Source organism: Acanthopagrus latus, chromosome 17 (assembly GCF_904848185.1).
Source record: "Acanthopagrus latus isolate v.2019 chromosome 17, fAcaLat1.1, whole genome shotgun sequence".
Lineage (NCBI taxonomy): Eukaryota > Metazoa > Chordata > Actinopteri > Spariformes > Sparidae > Acanthopagrus > Acanthopagrus latus.
The window spans coordinates 30,831,941-30,856,254 of record NC_051055.1 but is presented as its reverse complement, the minus strand read 5'-3'; the positions used below and the strand labels follow the sequence as shown (position 1 = coordinate 30,856,254).

The window sequence follows — 24,314 nt, the reverse complement described above, 5'->3', positions numbered from 1 at the left end:
GAACAGTGTCCACCATGTTGCATCATCTCATTCTGAAGATTAATCTGAGCCTGAAGGATGAAGAAGACAGACATCATCTTCGTCTTGTTCTGCTGGTTTCTCAGCGCCCGAGGCAGAGCGCCCGTCCTCCGCCTGCCCTTTACTGGTGTAACTGGGGAGATGAGTCAGACCGCTTTATGTACGACCATGAATAAATGAGCTCAACACACATTAAAGAACGCTGAGCTTTAATTTTTAATTTCATATTTTAGGTTTTGATTGCTGCGGATGGATCAGTGTGCTCGAGGGACGAAGGATCTGTTCTGCGCATCACATTTTCATATTTTAACGTCTCAAACTGTTTTTTCTTTTCTGTGAAGTGATTGTCGGGCGCTCAGTGAGCCGTCCTCAGAGGAGCAGTCAGCACTGAGAAATTACACTGCACAGAAGAAACTGCTCATCAGTGTTCGGCTTCAAGCTGCAGGATGAACCGATCGATCAGGCCATGATCAGATTTCTGAAAGAAAGAAACAAAACATGTCATGATTCTGATCCAGATGTGCTCTTGTCTTCCAGATGGGGCTGGAGAGCCTGCAGCAGGAGTACGTCCGCCTGGAGGAGCATCCGTTCACCTCGGAGCAGAAGTGGATGGCTGTTCGATGTGTTCACCGAACGCTGCAGGTCGGCACGTTCTCCACCTGTGATCACTGACGAACAGGCGCTGATGTTTCAGGCTCTTAGATAATCACCAGACTCGGATGAATGAATCAATCAAGATGTCATGAAGCCTCCTGGTTTTTAAAAAACACCGAGTATTTTTACATTAGTGATGAGAAGCCAGAGATGTTTCCAGTAAAGACTCATTACTAATAGCTCCGATAACAACCATAAAAAATAAAACTTAAAACCAATTAGCTGACTAATGGACTGAGAGGAGGCCACAGAGATCACAGCTAATAAATAAATGATCTGTCTTCACTTTTTCAAACGTACAATATAAACCAATATAAATTAAAAATAGTTGTTACTTTCTGATTAAAAGTTGCAGAGCTTCATGGGACACTTGGAAACATTGGTGCAGTAAACAAAGAAATGAAGGAACATTTATTAATTTATTTATTCTGGGGGATTCTTGTGGGAATCCAACTATTCAACTTTAACATATTTGCAACTGAAGGAAGCCAAAAAGGATTTTTTTTATCGTCTCCCCGTCTGGATTTAAATAGTTTCATTCAGTCTTTTTTTCCACAGCTGTTCTTTATAAAATGATTATGAATCAGTTCCATTTTTGTTTTGTTTGTCTTTATTGTGAAGATTTTCATTTCAACGTCAGCTCTCGGGTGTCATGAATTCACATCTATTGAAATGAGCGATTTGATTCAGACAATCAAATTCAAATCCAGTACTGAAGATGTAAAGATCAGCTGGCAGGGCGTTAAAGTGAGTCTGATGATCGTTAATCTGTCTGTGCTGAAACTCTTTAAAACCAATTGTGGATTTGGAGAATCGTGACATCCTGTTATATAACTGTAACAGACATAAAGTCTCACAGCCTTATAAACAGAATAAGTCAGTAAATGTTTGAAGGAGAGTTGCTGGAATAAATCAGAATAGGAGCCACAGGGAAACAACAGTTGACCTGAGAGAAGGAATCAATCAGACGGTTTAATACTGAATTATTTCCTTCTCGTCTCTGAAAACATTCCTTTGTTTCCCTCTTTTCACTGCCGCTGGACGTAATGATGCATTTAAAGATGAGATTTGTATCGTCTCACGTCGTCCTCTGCTCTGTTCTTCACATCATCAGGACAAACCTGGAGTTTACTTCATGAAGGGAGCGTACGAGCAGGTGATCCGACTCTGCAGCTCCTACAACAGCAGAGGGAGCGCACTGTCGCTCAACCACCAGCAGAGGGAGCTGTACCAGCAGCAGATCAGCTACATGGGCAGCGCCGGACTCAGAGGTAAAACAGTCTGAACACAGGAGAGAAGATCAACACGCTGTCAGCTCATGAACACTGAACACGTCCGTCTCTCTCTGTAGTTCTGGCGTTTGCGTCCGGTGCTGAGATGGGGAACTTGACCTTCCTGGGTCTGGTGGGCATCATCGACCCGCCCAGGTCAGGAGTCAAAGAGGCCGTGGGGACGCTCATCAGCTCCGGGGTCGCCATCAAGATGATCACCGGAGACTCGCAGGAGACGGCCGTGTCTATAGGTGAAAACTCAAACATCAGACGTGTTGTTAATGTTTCATCAGGCTGCAGGAGGAGAAAAGATCAAATACAGTCTCAGTTTCAACTCTCTCGTCCTGTTAACTGTTGGACGGATGTTCCATGTTCCATGTTGGCGCTGATGTTTTTATCTGATTCAGGAAGTCTTTTCAACTGTATTTAGATTTTTATGGGGGATAGTTTTGGTCATAATTCAAATTTTAAAAAATCCAGAAACTCAAAGTGGAGTTAAACATATAATCTGGCCTTTATTTTACTTAAAAAGCTAATTTAAAATGTAAATTGACAAATATGAAAGGTTCATTTAAGATGCCAAACTTGTAATGTAAATGTTTAAAGTGAAAAATGTAATTATGTAGACGGCTGATGATTCCAGACGGAGACAGAAAAGAACATTTTTGCAGTTTGATTTGTTTTCATTAAAGATAGATAGATACTTTATTGATCCCAGAGGAAATTCAAGCATCCAGTAGCAATAACAAACATTGAACATACATTGAACATACATACAATATCAAAGAAACAGTAGAAATAAAAATATGGAATAAAAAATGTTATAAAATGAGTGTTTGTGTGTCTGCAGCCAGTCGTCTGGGTTTGTACTCGAAAGGCTGCCAGTGTTTGTCCGGAGACGAGGTGGATCGTCTCGACCTGCAGCAGCTTTCAAACATCGTCTCCAGGGTGAGACACACACACACACACTTATTTAATGATTATGAAGCTTAAATCACTGTCATTGATCTTTGACTTCATGGAGTCAGACTGGGTGGTGACATGTTTCTCTCCTGTTGTCGTGTTTCTGTTCTGTCGCCACAAATCACATCTGACAGCTGCACAAATCTGACAGATGTGTTTAAGAACGTGTTTGTATCGTCCATCAATCTTGGATTAGCTTCTGTCTGCATGTCTGTTTTGTGAAGCTGATCAGAACCTTTGAGTGTCTGATAACTGGAAGGGTGAGGGTAGTTGTATTTTCAGTTCTTTTCTAGTTTTTACGTGACCGTCGTCTCTTCTGTCTCCACAGATAGCCGTGTTTTATCGAGCCAGTCCCAGACACAAGCTGAAGATCGTCAAGGTGAGCTGGAGGAATAATATAATATCAGTTTATTGTGTTCTGGACCTGCAGCTCTGACCGACTCACTGCTTCAGTTTAAACAACATGTTCAGGCTCCAGTTTTCATGAATGTGAATGTTCATGTGAAGTCTGGTGACACTCAGTGAAACATCGTCAGGTTGTTGCAGCTTCTTCAGCTCACAGTTAATCGATGTCTTTAGATTTTATCTTCCTTTGAGTCCCACCGAGCAGATATCAACTTTTTAAGTTCCCCTCGTAGCGCTGCCTTGTGTTACTGTTGGTGCCACCGTCCCAAAGACAGTGTGAGCAACATGGCTGCCACTAAATGATTCTCTCTGCAGTCCCTCCAGAACATCGGTGCCGTGGTCGCCATGACGGGCGACGGGGTGAACGACGCCGTGGCTCTGAAGGCCGCGGACATCGGCGTGGCGATGGGTCAGACGGGCACCGACGTCTGCAAGGAGGCAGCCGACATGATCCTGGTGGACGACGACTTCCAGACCATCATGTGAGTGGATGAGCAGGAAACACTCGACCGGCAGGAAACATTTGAAACTCCACAACTGAAGAGTTTGTTCTCTGCCTCCAGGTCGGCCATCGAGGAGGGAAAAGGAATTTACAACAACATCAAGAACTTTGTCCGCTTCCAGCTGAGCACGTGAGTCAAACAGGCTCGTTTCCTCCTGTTTCCTTCCGTTTGCTTTTTGTTGAACAAGTTATTAACAGTGTTGTCGCGGCTCCACAGGAGCATCGCAGCTCTCACGCTCATCTCCCTGGCAACGCTGATGAACTTCCCCAACCCGCTGAACGCCATGCAGATCCTGTGGATCAACATCATCATGGACGGACCCCCTGCTCAGAGGTACACGGGCAGTGGGTCCTTGTTGTTGTGTATCAGGAGAGTGTTGTTGTTGTTGTTGTGTATCAGGAGAGTGCTGTTGTTGTTGTTGTTGTGTATCAGGAGAGTGCTGTTGTTGTTGTTGTTGTGTATCAGGAGAGTGTTGTTGTTGTTGTTGTGTATCAGGAGAGTGCTGTTGTTGTTGTTGTGTATCAGGAGAGTGTTGTTGTTGTTGTGTATCAGGAGAGTGCTGTTGTTGTTGTGTTGTCAGTTTGGGGGTGGAGCCTGTGGACAGTGATGTCATCAGGAAGCCTCCTCGTAACGTCAGAGACAGCATCATCACTCGCAGTCTGCTCATCAAAGTTCTGGTGTCGGCGCTCATCATCGTCTGCGGGACGCTGTTCGTCTTCTGGAGAGAGGTGAGCACACAGATCCTCAAAGAACCGACCCAGACTGAACCGACCCGGACTGAACCGACCCGGACTGAACCGACCCAGACTGAACCGACCCGGACTGAACCGACCCAGACTGAAAGGACCGTGTTTACAGTTGGCCGACTTCGAGATGGTCCAGCAGATGATGACCAGTTTGTCTTTGTGTTTCCAGTTGCAGGACAACGTGATCACTCCTCGAGACACCACCATGACCTTCACCTGCTTCGTCTTCTTCGACATGTTCAACGCTCTGAGCTCTCGCTCGCAGGTAACCGTCAGAAACACCTGAGAGAGCCGAGCTCAATGGAAAGAGCTTAACACGGCTTGTTTTTTACTTTCAGCCGACTTCGTTTTTTAAGAATAAACTTAAACAGAAAAGACATTTTCTGGTTCCAGCTGTTTTTCTGCATCACTTCTGACAGTAAATGAAGAGTCTTTCTCCCTTTTTGACATTTTGTGGACAAAAACTAATCAATTATTAGTTCAAATAAGCGTCTGATTATTTGATAATGAACATAATGACTCTTTGTTCAAACAGAGTCTGTTGGATCCTGATACTCTTCTAACATGAACGACTAACTCTGAAACAAAAGCAGTGAGGTAATAATAAGTTGTGATGTGTACCTGCTCCTCAGACCCGTATGGTTCATGAGATGGGTCTGTGCAGCAACAGGACGTTCTGTTACGCTGTCCTGGCCTCCATCATGGGTCAGCTCCTCGTCATCTACTTCCCTCCTCTGCAGAACGTCTTCCAGACGGAGAGCCTCAGCCTCTTCGGTACGATTCACCTCAAATATCTGATGAGGCATAAAACCAGATTATTAATCAAAGATCTGCTTCTGATTTAAAGTCAGGAGTCTGGACGGATTGAGACAACAAAACAACTTTTAATCACTTAATTAACATCTTCAGTATTTAATTAAAACAAAAGCATCAGTACAACAAGTTAAAGTCATGTAAGTCCCGTTAAGGGACGGATACTTTGTGAAACTTCTCCACTAGCTGACGGTCTGATCCGTGTCTCTGATCCTCCTGCAGACCTGCTGTTCCTGGTCACGCTCACCTCCTCGGTGTGTGTGGTGTCTGAAGCCATCAAGATGGTGGAGAGGTGGAGGGGCGTGGAGAAAAGCCCGCCTGCCGACTGCTTCCACGAGGTATGACCTCCCCGACCGACCGCAGGACTCTGAGGTTTGGAGGGAGACGAGGAGGACGAGTGTGATGGGTTTATTATCTCACAACCGATGGCACTGACTCATTTAGACTGCAAGGACTTGTGGGATTTTCCTGTGAGCTCCTCAGGAGGGAGGAGAAACTCTGGTCTGGGACTAGAGGAAGCTCCCGGCCTCGTGGGGACGGAGGGGGACGACTGGACTCTGATTATACTGGGAGGACAAGATGGCTGCTGGGAGATCTGACCCCGTCCGAGGGCCGAACCACAGCAGCCGAAGCTTCGGTGAAACCGGCTCCAGTCGGCTCCTCGTTGATTCAGACGTCCTCTGAGAAGAGACGTGTAGAGTCTTTTTAATCTGTCGTGTAGAAGGTGTTGACCACTGTTCAGCTTTTCATGGTCGGATGCGGTAACTTGTTTTGACTCCTTTATCGATGGTGGAGGTGTAACGTGCTGGTTTAAAGCACAGCAGGGAAACAAAATGTTTGATTTCTTTTAATTTATTTGTCAAAAGTTAACAGTTAACGAGGCTCGTGGGTCCTGATGTCGCTGCAGACATGAAGAACTGAAGCGTTTTACATGATGTCATTTAAAGACAACAGAGGCGGTCTGGTCAGTGTGGGTTCAGAACTTTACTCAAACATTTAGACAATATAAGGCTTTAATCTTTTGTACTGCGGGAGTCTGTGGCTGCCAAAATCAAAGTCAAATCATTTAATCAAATAAAAATAATAATGTGTGAAAGTTTAAGTTTCTTTTTCATGCTCAGTTTCATCAGAATGGACTGATGTCACTAACAGTCGATCCTCAGAGCGTCTTCTGACCGCGATTTAATTAAAAACAGTGAAACATTTAATCTGAAGCTTCGAGGGCTGAAATATAAATCAGGGTGTTTTTCATATTGAAGGTTCACATTCAACACAAACAGCTAACTGCTGCAAATTGTAGCTGTGTTAGCTAGCTAGCTCAGTTAGCCGTGCAGCTAGCAGGCTGGACTGACAGTTTGGAGAAACATTTCTGACGTGACATGAAAATTGTTGTTTCATCTGTTGAACATTTGAGGTGATTGTTAAGTGATTCTCACATATAGTAGCTTCAAAGTTTGATTTCAAAAGTCCAGTTTGTATTTAAATGTTTCTGATTTAGTTAAACTAAAGTTAAAAAGTCGATTGCTCACGTTACATTTCACTTTTCTTGACTGCGATCAAACAGATCGTGTCAAACTTTTTACGAGTGTTGCAACTGAAACACTTTTTAGTTTAATTCTTAACTTCGAGAAAAATAAACATGTTAACTTTGATAAAAACCTGTTTACCTTTAATGAGATCAGGAACTATCTGATCAGAGAGCAAGTGAACAGGATCAATAATCTGACAGCAGCCTCTTCCTGCACCGCCTTTTTATTCCTGTTTACTAAAGCGGTGATGCTAACGTTAGCCTTTAGCTGTGCTATCCTGACTAGCATGAACTGGCAGTTTTCATCTCAGGTTACTTTCACACCTGACCTGTTGCATGATTTGTAATTTTATAAAACTAGTAATTTGAAAACTTTTTGGATCTCCAGATGTTCAGTTTGAGCACAAAACGGACCTGAAAGGAAACGGTGGAACTTTTGTCTTTACTCTGGAGCCGCTGAACCAAACCACAGTAACAAAGTTACTGAATATTTGATCCAAACTGAAACAAACCTGGTTTTGATTTTAGCAGTTCAGGAGGGATAAATGTGCGTTACACCTCCACCGTCCTGACGTGTTCCTGTGATCCATGTGTTAGTTTCATGCTTCTTCCTGCACACACTGGTTTATTTAAATTAAAAGGAACTTTTGATTTGTACAGCTGATGACTTCATATTTAAGCTCCTTCACCTTGTACAGAAAAACAGTCGGACATCTGATGCTAAACGTGGAATTAGGCCTCGGAAACCACCGTTACCACAACAGTGCCGATGGACGCGGTCGCTTCAAGGTAACGACGCAGAAACTTTAGTGACGCCGCTTTCTCATCCTGTGCCTTAGAGAAGTCATCCATAGTTAGATTTTCTCCTCCTCAGTGGACAGAAGCCCTTTACTGACGAGCAGCTTCAGCACTTAAATGATTTGAAGATGAATCACGCCGAATATTAAGGTCATTGTTTCTGTTGATTTTCTCACCCTCATGTAATCAGTGAAGAGGTGTCTTGGTGCTTTCTGGGAAACGTAGTTGATTTGGTGATCTCGTTGTTGAAAGTTTTATTTGTAGTTGTTGTTTTTCTTCTTTCCCAAAAGGAATCGGCCTCACAGCTGTCGGCTGAACAACGTCTGGTCCCTCTGCTGTCGTCTTTCCTCAAATCAAATCATTTTAGTACTTCATACTGTGACCGAAAACAATACGATTGATCACAATATGAAATGAAGATGATTGATCTGGTGGAGAAACAACAGCAGAGTTCAGGTTGTCTTGGTTGCTGATGTCAGTAAAAAGCTTTAACGATGAAACAGTCGAATTTTATTTCTGAATGAGCGAAAACAACAAGAAAAGTTATTAAAGGAAATTTTCTGTTTGTACAACCTGAGTCGTATTTTTGTAGATTTTCCATCACTTCCTGTTGGTTCTGATCACATCTGGAGACGTTTCACCTCAGAGTCACACTCGGTACGTCTGACAGTCGAATAGAGACAGAAAAATTTAACAGTTACACATTAAATGAGATTCATTCAAACGGTCAGAGGCAGCAGCAGTCAGACACGTCGAGCTGATTATAAAACTCTAACAGGATTTTAGAAGTCAGATACCTGAAATCACCTTGTTTACAGGTGAGGAGCATTCTGGGATCTTACTGGTCGACGTCACATCGTCTGTTTAGACTCGCGGCTGTTATTTATCTGACGATGACGAGCATGAACTGCTGCTGTAGTGTCGCTTTAACTTCTTCACTTATTCACAGATTAAACCTACAAACTTCCTCATCAGACTTTATTCTCATTCTTTAACTCGTCCGTAACGTCACAGCATCGTTCAGTCTGGACTCTGACGGACCGGAGATCCGCTGGATTCAGATCAGAACCACAGACGAGACAAATCAGCTGAAACTACTCGATGATTTAAACTGAGTTTAAAAACTCAAACAGATTCATGAAGCAAACAAACACATAAATAAATGTCTCAGAAAGATGTCAATAATTAATTTAATGCGGCAGTGAAAATAATAATAATACCAAAAGGAAAATGTAGGTTTTAATTTATAGAATGTGTTTTAATTTGCTTCTTTATTAATGTATTAACCTTTGCTTGAATCTATTTCTCGTCTTCTGCTGTTTTAAATTATACTTTATTTTATTTATCTCGTCTTTATTTTTTAATAATAAATATTATCATGTTTTTATGTAAAGCACTTTGTGAATGAAGTGTGCTCTAAATAACGTTTTAATTATTATTATTATTATTATTATTATTATTATTATTATTATTATGTTGTTGTTGTTTCTTTCCCATTTGTTTTATTTATCCATTTTTAAAAGTTTTTTTTTTGTATATTTATATGTTATCTTGCTAAATGGTTAAAGAATACAGAAATACATCTAATAAAATATAAACATAAATCTTTTGTAAAATCAATAAATTGGTATATAAAATGGAAAATTAATTGGTAAAGTAAAAAACAAGGGAACTAATACAAAGATAAATTACTATAATATATATTATATATTATGTATAAAGTGATTTATGACCATTATAGAAATTAATTAATGCCTACATGTGTTTTTTAAATTTTATTCTTTTAGTCTTTTAAAATTTATTTTGTATTTTATTCTGTTCTTTTCATTTTGCATTTAGCAAGATAATATATAAATACATGTTAAATAATTTTTTTTCAAATGAATTAATTATTCAATTAAAGGATAAAACAATGGGAAAGTTATTAAATACAGGAATTAATTTATTTAAGGGAAAATTAATAACAGAAGCAAATTAAAACATTTTTCCCAGTTGATCTGCATTAAATGTTGTGTACTTATTCATTAAGCCGTTGATTTATTTATTCAGTTGGTTTTGTCAGTGTCAGGCCTCCGTAGACTGACAGTAGATTAGAATGATAAATTTCAGTAAAAGTGATTTTAAATATTATTAGTTATTAGTTAGTTATTATTAGAACACATTGTTTCCGTCTGGCTGCTCCTGACTTCAGATCACATTTTAGTTTCAGAAGTTTCAAACTCAGGTTGTAGAAAACAGCTGATGTTTGATTCTGGATCACCTGACCTCCATCTGGTCCTGCGTCCCCCGTCTCTCTCCCGCCCCCTGCAGCCAGATGTGGCTCACATGGACTGACTGTCTGTCTGACTGACTGACTGTCTGACTGTCTGTCTGTCTGTCTGACTGACTGACTGTCTGTCTGACTGACTGACTGACTGACTGACTGACTGACTGTCTGTCTGACTGTCTGTCTGACTGACTGTCTGTCTGACTGACTGTCTGTCTGTCTGTCTGTCTGACTGACTGTCTGTCTGACTGTCTGTCTGACTGACTGACTGACTGTCTGACTGACCGTCTGTCTGACTGTCTGTCTGTCTGTCTGACTGACTGTCTGTCTGACTGACTGTCTGTCTGTCTGTCTGTCTGACTGACTGTCTGTCTGACTGTCTGTCTGACTGACTGACTGACTGTCTGACTGACCGTCTGTCTGACTGTCTGTCTGTCTGTCTGACTGACTGTCTGTCTGACTGTCTGTCTGACTGACTGACTGACTGTCTGACTGACCGTCTGTCTGACTGTCTGTCTGACTGTCTGTCTGTCTGTCTGACTGACTGACTGTCTGTCTGTCTGTCTGACTGACTGTCTGTCTGTCTGACTGTCTGACTGTCTGACTGACTGACTGACTGTCTGACTGTCTGACCGACTGACTGACTGACTGACTGACTGTCTGACCGACTGACTGACTGACTGTCTGACTGACTGACTGACTGACTGACTGTCTGTCTTGGACATTTTACACTGTAAGAACAAGAAGTGAAGTTTGTTTCTGGTCTTTTAACATTCACACGCTCTTGTTGTATAAACTGTTTTCGTGTCTCTCTGTGTCGGTCGCAGCTGATCGTCCGGTTCTGAACTCCGGTTCTGAACTCCGGTTCTGACGTCTGATCCACAGTTAGCGGACCAACTGGAAACTTAATCAGAACAATTTCCACAAACCTTCAGTGATTTCTTTATTTAAGCAGAAAAACAAAAACATGAATGTGGAGAAAAAGTTTTCAGGTTTAGGAGAAAAGGTAAATTAATTTTTATCAGAACAAAGAAATTACTAATGAAGAAAATATCATCAGATGAGCGAGTGATGGTGACGAGGAGGTGAAGCTGCTGATATAACTTGAACTTACTGGAGGATAAATAAACACTATCGATTAGTCAGTTTATAGATCAAACAGCTACATTTATTCTTTTATTTATTTATGCTTCAGTTCTTTTCTTTTTGCATCGAGCAAAATAATTCATAAATAAACAAATAAACCACACGTGAGAGATTCATCAGTAAATGAATCAGTTGTGCAAATCAGTAGTTTCAATTCCTTTCTCATGTAAAACTGTTAATATATAATTAATTTAGACTAAAGCTGTTAAATCACAACAATAAACAGATGTTTTTGAATGTATTTATTTAAATGAGGGTAAATAAAAACAAATGTAGTTTTTCTCAGTTTATTAATAGTTGTGGTTAAATTTTCACAGCTTATTAACGTTTTATTTTATTTTAATTGGATTAACGGACAATTAATTAATTATTTTCTGGAGGAGCAAAAAAATAAAAAAAGAGCCGAAGAGTTCTGAAACCAGTGCCACGTTTCAAATGTCTTTAAAATAAAGTTAATTTAATTTCTGTTGGAGAAGAAAAAACTGAACTTGAATATTAATGAATTAAGATTTAATCAGACTTCAGATCTTTGAGAAATCCTGTTTCTCTCTTTCAACATCTGAAAACTGAAATCCAGCGAGCGAACGAGCTGCTGCACCGTCACATCTGTGTGTGTGTGTGTGTGTGTGTGTGTGTGTGTGTGTGTGTGTGTGTGTGTGTGTGTCAGAATGAGAATAAAATGTATATTAAAATTTTCTAAATCTTTTACAGAAGTTCACTTTGTTTTCATTCCTACTGGAGTTCATTCACACATCCTGAAATCTGATGAAAGAGTTTTCCTCGTCTGTATTCTTTGTTTTAACCTTCCTGAGTTCAAATGTAAGAATCAAACTCGTAACTTTTTTTATAATCATCTCATTTTTAAAACTATACATATATACATATTTAACCGAAATAAATACAGGCCTGAAAACCATCAGAGACTGAAGTTTGGTTCATCTGTAAATAAATCATCAGAAGGAGAAGAAGTCTGCACACATCAGACGGAACGTTAAAACACTTTCTGCTTCATTCTGGATGAAACAGAAATTAAATTCAGATTCACAGCGGTGAAACTTTCAGGCTTCATGTGATGAAACATTTGGAAGAGAAAACTGTGAAGTGTTTCTCTGCCTGACATCAGAAATATTCAGAAAAACGTTGACACATTAAAAGTAGAAAAGCAGAAATGTCAGGTTATGAAATCTTCGGCAAAAATGGAATGTACTTCAATATAACATGACTGTGTGTGTGTGTTTATATATTCTGATTGTAACAGGTAAAAGATGTAATCTGAGTATAATTATATCATTTATTATATATAAATGAGATCAAATAAATGCAGGCGTTCTAACAGACACATTGTTTATATTTCCTGAGTAAAAAAAAAAAACATTTAACATGTTGAACTGAAACAAGACCAGTTGCCTACAAAATAGCACTTAATAAAACCCATTAAAATACTGCTTTTACTTCCTTCTTTTATTTCCCATTGCAGTAACATGTTCATCACTTGTTTGCTAATTTGTTTGCCTTTCAAATTAGTTTTTTCAAAGACAAACAGAGAAACAGGGAGAGAGACTCGTGTCCCAACAGTGACACTGTCGTGGCTTCTGCAAACCCAAACTGTCAGTATTCAGCGACCTGTGAATGAGACTCGACTACCCTTTAATGAATCATTTACTGATCTTTGAGTATTAATGAACAGCATCTGGCAAATCTCACATTTTCTGCCTTTATTTTTTGCACCTCCATTGCACTGACCTGGTTGGCCCAGGTGTGTCTCCTCTCCGGGTCTGATCACCATACAGGTCAGAGCTGTTTCACCTGAAGCTGAAGACAAGTCCCACTGTTCACCTGGAGAGAGGAGGAGGTACATCAATATAACATGATGACTACATGCATATATGTGTGAGTGTGTATATATATTCTGATTGTAACAGGAAAAAAGAAGATGCAATCAGAGTACAGACACATTTGGCAAAAGGAGATTTCTTACAGAATTATAATTTCATGATAAAGAATGATATAGCAGTCTGTAACCATGTGCATGACAACACTTAAAGAGTGTTTGCACTGTAAAATCTACTATAATCTAAATTAATAATTGTGTTTTTTAAAGGTAAACCAAATGTATCTTGAGTCCTGAGAACATTTAGTGCTTCATACAGAAGTAATATGATTTTAATCTTAAATCTTTTGACACACAGAATCAGTGCAGTGATTTAATAACACATTAAACCAGAACTGAGACAAACACACTGAATACATTCTGTGCAGCTACACTGAGGCTGCATATTGTGTGTTAAACTACTTTAGCTGCTCAGAAAGACCTTCTAGATGCTGACATACTAACATACTGAGACAGTATTAAACACAACACATGGAGCCTGTTAGCTAACTGTGCTGTGCTCTGATATTCAGCTGTAATGATGCTAGTATTAACGAGCTAACATTACACAGCAGGATGACGTCATGCTAACACTCTCCAACAGACACACATGTTAGCTAACATGCAAACCTGACTGTAAAAACAAGATGATTAAAAGACTCAGACGTCTTTATAAGCTCATTATAGTGTCAATACCTGGTTCATGTGTCCTCATCTGTTAATAAAGGCAGGTGAGCCGCTGCTAACATGTTTCCCAGACCTGCAGTTAATCTCCAACAACTTTAAAGTTAGCTAGCTAGCTAACATAACATTATGTAATATAACCACTCACTCAAACTGTCGTTCTAAAGTCTAAAGACATTTCAAAAAAGCTTCATGCCGATTTTACCGAAACTAACGACTTATTTTGAGAAAGTGTCCTACTTTAATTAACTGTGCATTATTCATGAATTAAACAAGGCAGAGAAAAGAACGACCAAAATCACAATGGAGTTTGGTGCACCGAAAAAAAACTAACGTCCATCCGGATTTAATTGGATGTAGTTACAGGATTATGTTCCAGGTGAATTTACCTCAACACTTAACAGTTAAATGAAACTCTTCAGCTCCTGTTCAGAGTTATTTCAGAAACATTTGATGCAAAAACAAACCTCACCAACATGAAGGAGGCTGGCTCCATTTTAACCCGCACATAAGTAGAACTGACTGGGCTTAGACAACATGAAGGTAGTTACTATGTGGAGCTCCCTGATATATGAAGGAACATCACCTGAGCTTATTACCTGAGATCTACAGGTAATAACTGATCTGTTCAGCTCCCCCACAGACATGAATACACCTGTACTGAGCAGGTAATTGGACACATAAAGCAGATTCATAGAACAGTTGTTCATGTCCTGAGAGGAGAGCCACTCCGACCAGAGTGGAGATCCATAACCGACTGATATAAACATCTAAAGTTTTGGAGGGAAATGCACTGACTGTGGGCGGGATTTATTTGTTGTGTATGTGGATCCAACCTGAGAATTATTCAATTATTGAACGTTGTTTACCTCAGTTGTTAAAGCAGGCGTCCAGATTCAACTCCCAGTCCCGCATCTTCTACTGTGTCCTGTAATCTGTCTTGTTAAAAGAGGCTAAAATAAAAAATAAGACAAATATTAATAGAACCAACACAGATAAACAATTTTTAACTGAATGTAATCAAGTTACTTCAGTTCAGTTCATTTGGACACCTCAGCTCAAGTTATTGATTTCTCTTCTGTACTTTTACCATAAAATTAATTAAATTAAATGTAAATGATGACCTCTTGGGGGTGATATCAAAGTATTACTCAAAGTACACAGTAAAAGTACTTCATGTCACCCATGTAAGCAGTCTAGGAAGTATTCAGTTCAGCAGTATATGAATCTTGGACCACTTATGGAAACAATGTTTTTTGTTTGTTTGTTTGTTTTCTCACGTCGTGCTTTATTTTGAAATCCAACAACTTCCTGATACCTTCAGTTTATTACCGGGAATAATGACTGTAAAAGTCTCATATGTCTCGTATGTTTCATGCAGAGATTTATATTTTCCCAGGACAGCTGATGAAAAAAGAGAACAATTCTGGGAAATACAGGACAGGTGGCAACTCTACCATGCTTCAGAAAGGCAGCAGGTGATGATGATCACCTGAACGATCACCTGGTAGCTCGTCTACAGCGATGTGAGGAATATTGATTATCACTCTGGATATCTACAGTGATCTGCATGAGGCGCTCTCACTGTGATTTAGTTGTATTGATCAGAAACAGAACAATCACTGTTTAGGTTGTTGTTTTTATTTTGAATGCCCCTTCTTGGTTATCTGGTGTCCTTTGTTGCCATGGTTACGGGGCTTAGAAGGACTGACCTAGGAGCTGTTTCATTCTAATGTTCTGACCAAGTCCACTTTATTCTCAAGACTCCAGACTGCAGCTTTAAATATGAATAAATTATAAAGATGAAAATATTTTTAGATTTTTCAAACTTTTCAAACACTTCACAGTAGGGTTAGGGGTGACCAGCAGAGAGCTCACGGGTCGGTCTGTGCAGTGGTGCTGGATATAAGAACATTTCTACTGATGTGCAATATTTCCATATTCGTTCTCTGATTATTTAGAGTTGAATTTCTGGCTGCTTCTCTGTCTGATGCAGTCGCTCTTTCTCAAATAGAAATATCAAATTATAGAGAGATTATAAGAAATAAGAGTCAGTGGGAATAAAATAATATCTGAAGTACTTAAATGTTAAAACAATATCTGACAACTATACATGCAAATATAAACTTCTCCTTCTCCTTCTGACTTCACTTCAGTTAAACAAGGTGTAAAAGTTCCTAAGTGTCCTGAGTGGGAGTTTGAAGTCCCTCAGTCTCCTTAGATAAAAAGGTGCTGGTGGCCTTTCTTAACAAAGGTATTGATGTGAAAGGACCAGGAGAGGTCCTGTGTGGTGTGGACACCCAGGTATTTAAAACTGTCCACTCTCTCCACCTGGGCCCCATTTACACAGATGGGTTGGAGGTTCCTCTGCTGCTTCCTGCCAAAGTCCACTATTAGCTCCTTTGTTTTCCCGGTGTTGAGTTTTAAGTTGCTGTGCTCACTCCAGTCCATGAGATGTTTGATCTCAGTCCGGTAAGCAGACTCATTGTTATCGGAGATGAGGCCCACTACAGCTGTATCATCCACAATTTTATGATGATGGTATTGAAGTCTGAAGTGGCCGTGCAGTCATAAGTCTACAAGGAGTACAGCAAGAGGCTCAGAACGCATCCTTGGGGGAAGCCAGTACTGAGGGTGAGGAGGGAGGATATATGACGACCCACACGAAGTTGAAGTTGAACCTTCCTGACGTCATTGACAATCATTTTATATCCACACAGGTTTTATCAGCAGAACAAAGTTTATTACTCACACACCCTTCATAAAATACAGCCTGATAAATATGCAGTAAAAACACATTAACAGAGATTTAAGATTTCCTAACGTGTATATCATTCATTCTTGTGCAAAATACATTTAAGAATTAAACAGAAAAATATTTACAAATATGACAAAGATTTAACACAAGTAGTTCAGAAACTAATGTAAAATGTTTTTTTCTTTTTGTTTTACAAAGACAGATAAATACAGAATTGGTTAGAAGAAATCTATTAAAAAAAACAGCCGAATGTTGGTTCAGATGTTGAAACATCACCACAGATCAGAGAAGGAGCATTAACTGATGTTTAACCTTGTTTACATGTTTCACTGCCCCCTAGTGTCCAAAAATTCATCTGCACATCTTTATAGAGGTTCATTGACAAAATAATGAAAATACTTTAACATGTGAACTGAAGTCAGAACTGAGGACAGAAATCGAACCCTGAGCTGGGCGGCTCGGCTCACAGGATGTCCACCCCCCTGCGCTCCTTCTTCAGAACCAGGTCTGGGTTTTTGCCAGAGTTGATTCTCTCTCTGGCTCTGTAACGTGTTTTCACTGACAGCAAGTCATCCAGATCTCGGTCCTGGTGTGCTCTGACCACGCTGTCGGCTTCGGTCATGGTCTCCTCATCATCTTCATACTGGAGGAACAGCTGCTGCAGGCTGGTGGTCAGGTCGCCCAGATGCTGCCGGCGCGGAGACGTCGGTGTCTTCTGAGTAACTGAGGGTTTTGTCACCTCTTGACTGAAAGACTGGTGGACAACGGACAGCATGGCTTTGTACTGTTTAACACTAGAGGGGTTGTACTTCAGCCACCTCATTTTTCTTGTCCTCATCTGGTGGACAAGATTGTGGACCACTGTCCCCTCGTACAACCTGGAAAACATCAGAAGAACAAGATCAGGGACAAGGACATCTGCTGGATGAGCTTATATTTCATTGTTTTGTGAGGAATGAAGCATAAAGCGCTGTGGACGTAAGTGACATGAGCATCACCATCTCCAGTCTTACAGATGTTGATCAGGCCAGCAGCAACTGAAGAAAGTGTCTCTCACTTTCTTAATAACAGAACAATAAGGTGAAGCACCCATTTGTCCATGTCAGAATGAATGAAAACTGAAGTACCAGTTTTTTTTCAATATTACTGCCACTCACTTGGCGATCTGTGGTTCAGGTAATGGGTAACCCAGCAGCTGGTTCAGGTGGATGCTGTCCTTCATGCACACCTGCCATTGGCTGAAGGCGTGAGCCACGCCCACATCCAGCTTTTGATTCTGAATCTGCAGATCTGCCAAACACACACACACACACACACACACAGTGATTTATCAGATAACGTGATGACAGAAAATAACCCAGATATCAAGGAGACCTCAGCTGTCAGGACGTGTTTGTGTTTAATACCTGCTTGGCGTCTCAGAGCGTCTCCATTAGTCACTCCCAGCAGCAGCGCCCTCAGCAGCCTCTCGCCTGGACAAGGCTGAGCTCTCTGCATCCAGTAGCAGGTGACGGCCACCAGGAGGCGCAGCCGAGGAGGCAGGCGGTTCAGAGAGGCCTCCGTCACCCCCAGAGCCTCCAGCAACACCTGCAGACGCTGAGAGGGCTCCGCCTGCAGCCATCACACAGGAAGAGGCGGGTCAATGTGGAGTTATCAATTTCACTGTAACTTTATCTAAACATAAATATGACAGACAGCACAGTGTTGCCATAACAGTAAGTATTCAGCTCATATGATAAGACTCAAAATAAAAACTGACTTGCTCCTCCTGAGCTTTGAGATTAAACTGTTGTGTTTTACAGCGTGTTACAAAATGTTGCCTCTCTCTCACTTCCTGTCAGTTTCACTGAACCCTGAAAGCTTCACCTGGTCCAGTGAGTTGAGCTGCAGCTGCTTGGCGACTCCTCTGAAGGCTGGTTGGACTGGGATGAACTTCAGCTGGAATCCTTCTCTGTCTCTCTCCTGAACCGGCCCCCCTCTGCGACCCAGCAGCAGCCCGTACATCACCTGGCGGATCGGCCTGGATGTCAGGTAAGCGCTGGGCGTGTCGGCGTTGGCCACGGGGCAGCCGAGGTTCATCCTCTGCAGGAGCAGCACATCCAGGATGTCTGAAGGCAGCCGGGCCTGCGTAAACGGCAGCCGGATCCAGTCTGGGATGAGACCCGCCGTCTGCAGGAGGACAGAGCAGAACAAAGTCAGTATATTTTCTCAAGTGACCTTCAGAGATTCACTGAACACGTCTGAGTTTATTCACTGAGCGAAGAAACACAACAGTCAGCCTTCGTTGCTGCAAATTCTGTAGTGTGTGTTTGGTTGCACCAGGCTTAGAGTAAAGGATTTTATTACCTTCTCCTCTGCTGGGAATGGAGGTGCTGTCCCGTGGAGGAAGAACCTCTTCAGGGAGCTGGGAGGGAGCCGGTACTCCTCCATGCCAAGATGCAAGCCTTGCAGCACCTCTGCCTTTCTCTTCTCGCTCAGCGTTCCAATCAGCTCCAGCGCCGCCTCGAAGGCCTCCTGAGGCTGGTGGAAGCTCCTCAGCCAGCAGAGCAGCCCCTCCAGGCGGCTCGGTTTCACAGCACTTGCTGGGCAGAACTGAGTCCAGCGGATGAATGATTCCTTCTGCAGCTTCACGTAGTCGTTCCCAGCCAAGGCTGCGAAGGCAGGTAGGATCTGCGGCTGGATGCTGAAGAGGATGCAGATGTTGGAGGTTTTGTAGTTCTTACAGGGGATGTAGCGCCGTGAGCCGCTCTGCTCCAGCGCCTCCCACTGGAAATGGGAGATCGGCAGCAGCCCTGCTGAGAGGTCGAAGATGAAGAAGTCGCTGTCGTTGGAGAGCACCGGACAGTTCCACTCATTGGCGAGGGCGGCAATCTCCTGGTCGGCCTCCCCGTAGCACTTAGCCACCGGAACCTCCAGCCGGGCCAGCGTCTGTTTGAACACCATCTTGACCAGCTCTGGCATGATGTTCTCCTGGCTGCCACCCACTGCCGCTAGATGGGCTCTCTGGATCCGTTCCTCAGCTCTCTGCGTCACTGTTTCAAGCTTCTTGTCGGTGGGGTCCGTGCCCCCGTCCAGCACCACATACGGTTTGATCTCACAGGCTCTGAGTGCTGCGATGAACTTCTCAACCTGGTTCTCAAACGCAGCATACTCCCCACCATGGTTCTGGTCCAGACCTGAGCGATCAACCAAAGGAAACAGAGACTCATGATTTATTACTGTGGATTGTTTCTCCACCAAATGTAAATGTTTGAACATAATCTTTCTTTTCGTGGTTTTGAGTAAAATATCTTAAAAATCTTATAAATCTGTGTTTGACACACAAATTATAATCTATAATAATACAAAATTGAATTCAGTAAATACAACAGATTGTTTGCAGACCCTGGGAGCGCGCGACTCAATTTTGTTTCCAGTCTGGTCACATAATGTCCCTGCAGGTCGCCATTATAAAAAAAATATGCCTGTGAAACTATTATTATTATTAATTTTTGATCCATGGAGCTTTTGTATTTGTAAAACTATCAATAAAGTGGTAAAAGTGATTTCAAATCTGTGGCGTCATCATTAGGTATCAGAGAACTCCTGGGCCGGGCCAGCGGAGGGAACCATAGACATAATATACACCTCATAGACTGACGCCGCCTATTGGAGCTAACCTAGCAGTGCAGCCGCCATCTTGGATGGGTCTTCAATGTGACCCCCCCCTGCATTTATTTCTACAATAATCATAACCTCCCAAATTTTTACTGGATTTTCGCACGGTTACAAACGGCAGAGATTTAATTATGATATAATCTTACTTGTGAAAGGTAATCCCCCGCGGTCTGCTCGTTCTCCGTTGATTCCGATTGACTCTGGTGCTGGCGTACATTGAGGAGACCTAACCAAGATGGCGGCGACGCCGGAATACGTTCCAGCACGCTATGAGGCGTCTACGTATATTATGTCTATGGAGGGAACCTCTACTGTGCATATTCAGTGGGACACATAACCGGGAACTTTTCAGCATATGCGCTATCCGCCATGTTTCCATCTGGTATATAGTTCCGTAGACATGTATACATAGGACGAGGTTGAGCAGGTTGGTCTTGCTGCAATACGTTGACGTTGCCGCCATATTGGAGCAGGCAGCTCCGCCCCATTAACTGATACACGTCAATGGAGTGGGCTCCTTCTACAAAGTGCTATAAGCTAATGCCTCTCATTCACACATTCACACACATGGATATATTCAGGAAACAGAGAGGAACCAAAAACAACATTTGTTATGTTCTCTGATGATCATAAACGTCAACTACTCCTTATATGGTCAGAGTACAGGGCAGCACCAAACCACAGGATGGTTTTTACAATGTTTTTATGAGTGATTACAGCTGTCACATTTACATGTCAGGATGTGGTTTTTACATACAGATTCAATATTTAACTGTCATGTATCATCTCAGTAACAGCGTTACATACATCAGCAGCTGTAAACACATAAAAACATATAAAATCCATCCTGAGGTTTGGTGCCGTCCTGTACGCTGACAAAACGACCACGCCCCCTTTGAAAACAGACGCTCGTGTTGGCGCCAGATTAAAGAGAAGAGATCCCATGTATCTGTGAGACCCGACCGGTCGATACGCGTCAACACCTCGTCACAGGTCAGTTAATGATATCACTGACTGAATGACATGTGTGCCGATTGTTTCTGTAGATCGAGGTGAATCAAAAAAGAGCCTTTGTAAAGATGTAACTACAGCTTTTACCGTGAAAAAATGATGCCTGACCATAAAACTCCTGATTTTACAATGGAGTTTGGTTGCTCTCCCCTCTACAAACCGCGGTTTGTTTTAATCTTAATAACACTCACAAAACTGAGCTGACCTACTTTCTAATGATGGACTTTGTAAACAGCGTTACGTAACCAGTGGAGCTAAACCGAGTGTTTGTTTTTATTATTATTAAAACAGAGACAGCTTCACTACAGCGGTGTAAAGACAGAAAAGACGAGAGATGACAGAAAAATGACCTGGACCCAATATAGTAGTTTTGTGTGTCAGGTGCAGACCGAACATCATCCACTTCATTTTCTCTCTCTCTCTCTCTCTCTCTCTCTCTCTCTCTCTCTCTCTCTCTCTCTATATATATATATATATATATATATATATATATATATATATATATATATATAATATATAATGACGCCCAACGTGGATCGACTACAATATAACACGATTGTTCTCCTCTGACCATGAAATTAAGGCTACTGAAAGCTACTAAAAATCCACATGATATTCTTATGTTACACCATTAACTTGTTAGAGACCCAGAGTCTGAATTCAGCGCCAGTCAGACTGTTGACACTGAAAGGGGGCGGGGCATGACGCAAGGACAAAGTACCCGGATGTGCTGCTGTCACTTGATGGGTTAAACTGATAAACACACTGTAGAGTTACAGCTGTTTATTACACGTAAACAAGCTGCTGATTATATCACATACTTCTGTGTTCAAGGCGCCAATGATCAGCTTATTAAATATGATGCTTTGTTATGGATTAAACTTGCCAACAGTTTTATAGAGAAGTTATATAGTTATAGTTATAGAGTAGGTTAAATGAACTAAAACACCTCACAAAAATACCTGATAATCAAAGTTTAAATTAACCTGACAGTGAATCTGCTGACTAGCTGTCAGATGAGAGTAATCAGAGTACAAGTTAAGTATTTCTGACCTGGAGCACCTGTGGAGTCCAGTCAGAATATTCTCTGTCCTACCTGAGTGAAAGTACAGCAAGTGGAGCAGGTTGCAGCCATCGATCACCAGACGGCTCATCCGGAACCGGACGTCCCGGTAGATCAGCTGGTGATTCTCTAAGAATGTGGTCAGTCCTTGAACACCCATCCTCGCTCTGATTGTGTCCAGGAAGTCTCATCTCTGCTGCTCTTATACCTGAGACTGTTTCCTTAAGTTTCACTTTCCAGACATCATCACTTTTCATTCCTCACCAGACTGCTGGAGGAATGCAGAACACATAAAACCCAACATGGATACTGAACACTGACAGAGGGAGGAGGAGGACACACACAGTCCTTTATTTAGTCTTTACTGGGACACATGATAAACATTTTACAGTAAGAGACAGAAATAATTAACCCAGTTTAATGTGCAGAGGGCAGAAAATATCCAGGACTGGACCTGCCAAGAAATGTTTCTTGTTATAATATTTTGAGTTTGTGTGTCATGATAACGTGAACTTATTCTGATCGAATTTTCTTGTTGTTGATTTTCCTTGCGAGCACTTGTGATCTCGCTCTGCTGTTGCAGTAAAATATCAGCAGCGCACTCAGTATTCTTTACTTCATCAACTTAATTTAACCTACAAATACATTTTTCTAACCATACGCGTTTATATTTATATTTAATGGATCAAAAGTGAAAATACTCATGCAAACTGGACCCATTTATTATTCAGATATTATTAGAAGATTATCAGTGATGCAATGAGATGCAAGAAGATGCAATAAGCATGTTTTTTAAGTACAATTTAACCTGAAAAGAAACTAGTAACTAAAAGTGTAAAATAAGAATTGAATATGTCCCTCAGAGATGCATCAGAGTAGAACAGTACAGAGTAAATGCTCTTCCACGTCAGCATGTCGATAACAAACAGAACCAGAAGAACATTAAATAAACAGGAACAGAAGTCCAGAACCAGCTGAACTGGTCTGAGTTTGGAAAGGGAAAATAAAACCTGCAGGAGCCCCAGAGGAGGACGGAGGAACTACAGCTGTGAACAGCTGACAACATTTACAACAAGTCAGCTGGGAAACAGAAACCAGCTGCCTGATCAGTTGTGTTTCACTTCAGGAGAAACAGAACTCAACATGACAAACCCATCATACAGTCCTGAGTCAGAACCTGTCACGAGCATGTTTACAGCCCACATAAAACAATACAAATGTTTAAATGTTTTACAAACTAACCCTTTAGATTATTAAGACATTATTGCTTGACTGTATTTGTTAAAATATGAGATGTGAGAAACTCAGAACGAGTAAAAGGTGAAAAAGCAAAGTCACACACATGAATATTACTCGAGTAAAAGTCTTAAAGTATCTGATATCAAATGTACTTAAGAATCAAAAGTGCAAATAAAATTTTAAAATTTTAAATTTTACATAGATTGATATCATGTAACTAAACCGGGTCAACAGATTATGAACCTGATTGATTATTGGCTCCAATATTCATTAATAAATACATATTTTCACGTACTTTGGTAAAAACTCTAAATTACAAAATAATGACAGCGAGTTGTAACACAGATCAGTAAACAGGTTGTATATACATGTAAATATATGTTTTATTTGAATCTGTATATTTGTTAAAATAGTACATTTATTGCCACAACACTAGTTTTGACATTTTATATCAGATATTTGAAGTAATATTCACGTGTGTGACTTGAACATAATAACACCATATCTTTACTCAAGTTATGACTGTTATGCACATTTAGGCTACAACACTGTTGAAAGACACTAAAATATGATATCTCTTTTATTTTTAATACATATTTACATTTCTATTCTTTATTTCAGGTGTATGAAAGGTTTAGACTCAGTGTGATGGAATGTAACAGAGTACATTTACTCAAGTACAATTTTGAGGAACTTGACTTATTTTAATTCTCTGCTAGTTTATACTTCCACTCTATTACATTTATTTGAATTAAATGCTGCATCAGAGTCCAAGTAGAATATTTTATCACTCAACACATACATTAAATATATATAAAATGTACTTTTAATACTTAAGTATAATTTATTTATCATACATCATTTTGAATCCAGCACATCATGATTTAGACTTCCTTTTATTCCTTTGTGATGACTGAATTA

At 40.9% G+C, this 24,314-nt stretch overlaps 3 protein-coding genes across 10 annotated transcripts in view; 2 read left to right on the top strand and 1 right to left on the bottom strand.

The window, feature by feature from the left end:
• atp2c1 (ATPase secretory pathway Ca2+ transporting 1) overlaps positions 1-8,268 on the top strand; it is a 35,967-nt gene extending 27,699 nt beyond the window's left edge. For both annotated transcript variants that reach the window (XM_037074630.1, XM_037074628.1), the window contains exons 16-27: positions 556-660; positions 1,787-1,943; positions 2,024-2,194; positions 2,794-2,891; positions 3,235-3,285; positions 3,627-3,793; positions 3,875-3,943; positions 4,031-4,147; positions 4,395-4,542; positions 4,730-4,825; positions 5,193-5,334; positions 5,596-8,268. In XM_037074630.1, the coding sequence (XP_036930525.1) occupies positions 556-660; positions 1,787-1,943; positions 2,024-2,194; positions 2,794-2,891; positions 3,235-3,285; positions 3,627-3,793; positions 3,875-3,943; positions 4,031-4,147; positions 4,395-4,542; positions 4,730-4,825; positions 5,193-5,334; positions 5,596-5,717 (1,443 nt within the window). In that variant the 3' untranslated portion in view covers positions 5,718-8,268. The remainder of the gene's footprint in view (positions 1-555; positions 661-1,786; positions 1,944-2,023; positions 2,195-2,793; positions 2,892-3,234; positions 3,286-3,626; positions 3,794-3,874; positions 3,944-4,030; positions 4,148-4,394; positions 4,543-4,729; positions 4,826-5,192; positions 5,335-5,595) is intronic.
• LOC119006185 (protein asteroid homolog 1-like) lies at positions 211-24,303 on the bottom strand. Of its 6 annotated transcripts, none has more exons than XM_037074639.1 (12): positions 22,188-24,303; positions 18,770-19,599; positions 18,290-18,592; positions 17,830-18,034; positions 17,581-17,713; positions 15,123-17,301; positions 14,252-14,618; positions 12,855-12,947; positions 8,273-8,362; positions 5,182-5,354; positions 612-770; positions 211-496 (listed from the first exon to the last, which is right to left on the bottom strand). In XM_037074639.1, exons 1-6 carry the CDS (start codon positions 22,312-22,314, stop codon positions 16,887-16,889), a joined length of 2,013 nt encoding a protein of 670 aa, XP_036930534.1. In that variant the 5' UTR covers positions 22,315-24,303; the 3' UTR covers positions 211-496; positions 612-770; positions 5,182-5,354; positions 8,273-8,362; positions 12,855-12,947; positions 14,252-14,618; positions 15,123-16,886. The 6 variants fall into 6 exon arrangements, with proteins under 6 accessions (XP_036930534.1, XP_036930536.1, XP_036930535.1 ...); XM_037074641.1 differs by having other exon boundaries at positions 14,265-14,618; XM_037074640.1 differs by having other exon boundaries at positions 14,535-14,618.
• aldh5a1 (aldehyde dehydrogenase 5 family, member A1 (succinate-semialdehyde dehydrogenase)) overlaps positions 20,925-24,314 on the top strand; it is a 10,413-nt gene continuing 7,023 nt past the window's right edge. For both annotated transcript variants that reach the window (XM_037074647.1, XM_037074646.1), the window contains exon 1: positions 20,925-21,073. The gene's annotated coding sequence lies outside the window, so the exon portion shown is untranslated. The remainder of the gene's footprint in view (positions 21,074-24,314) is intronic.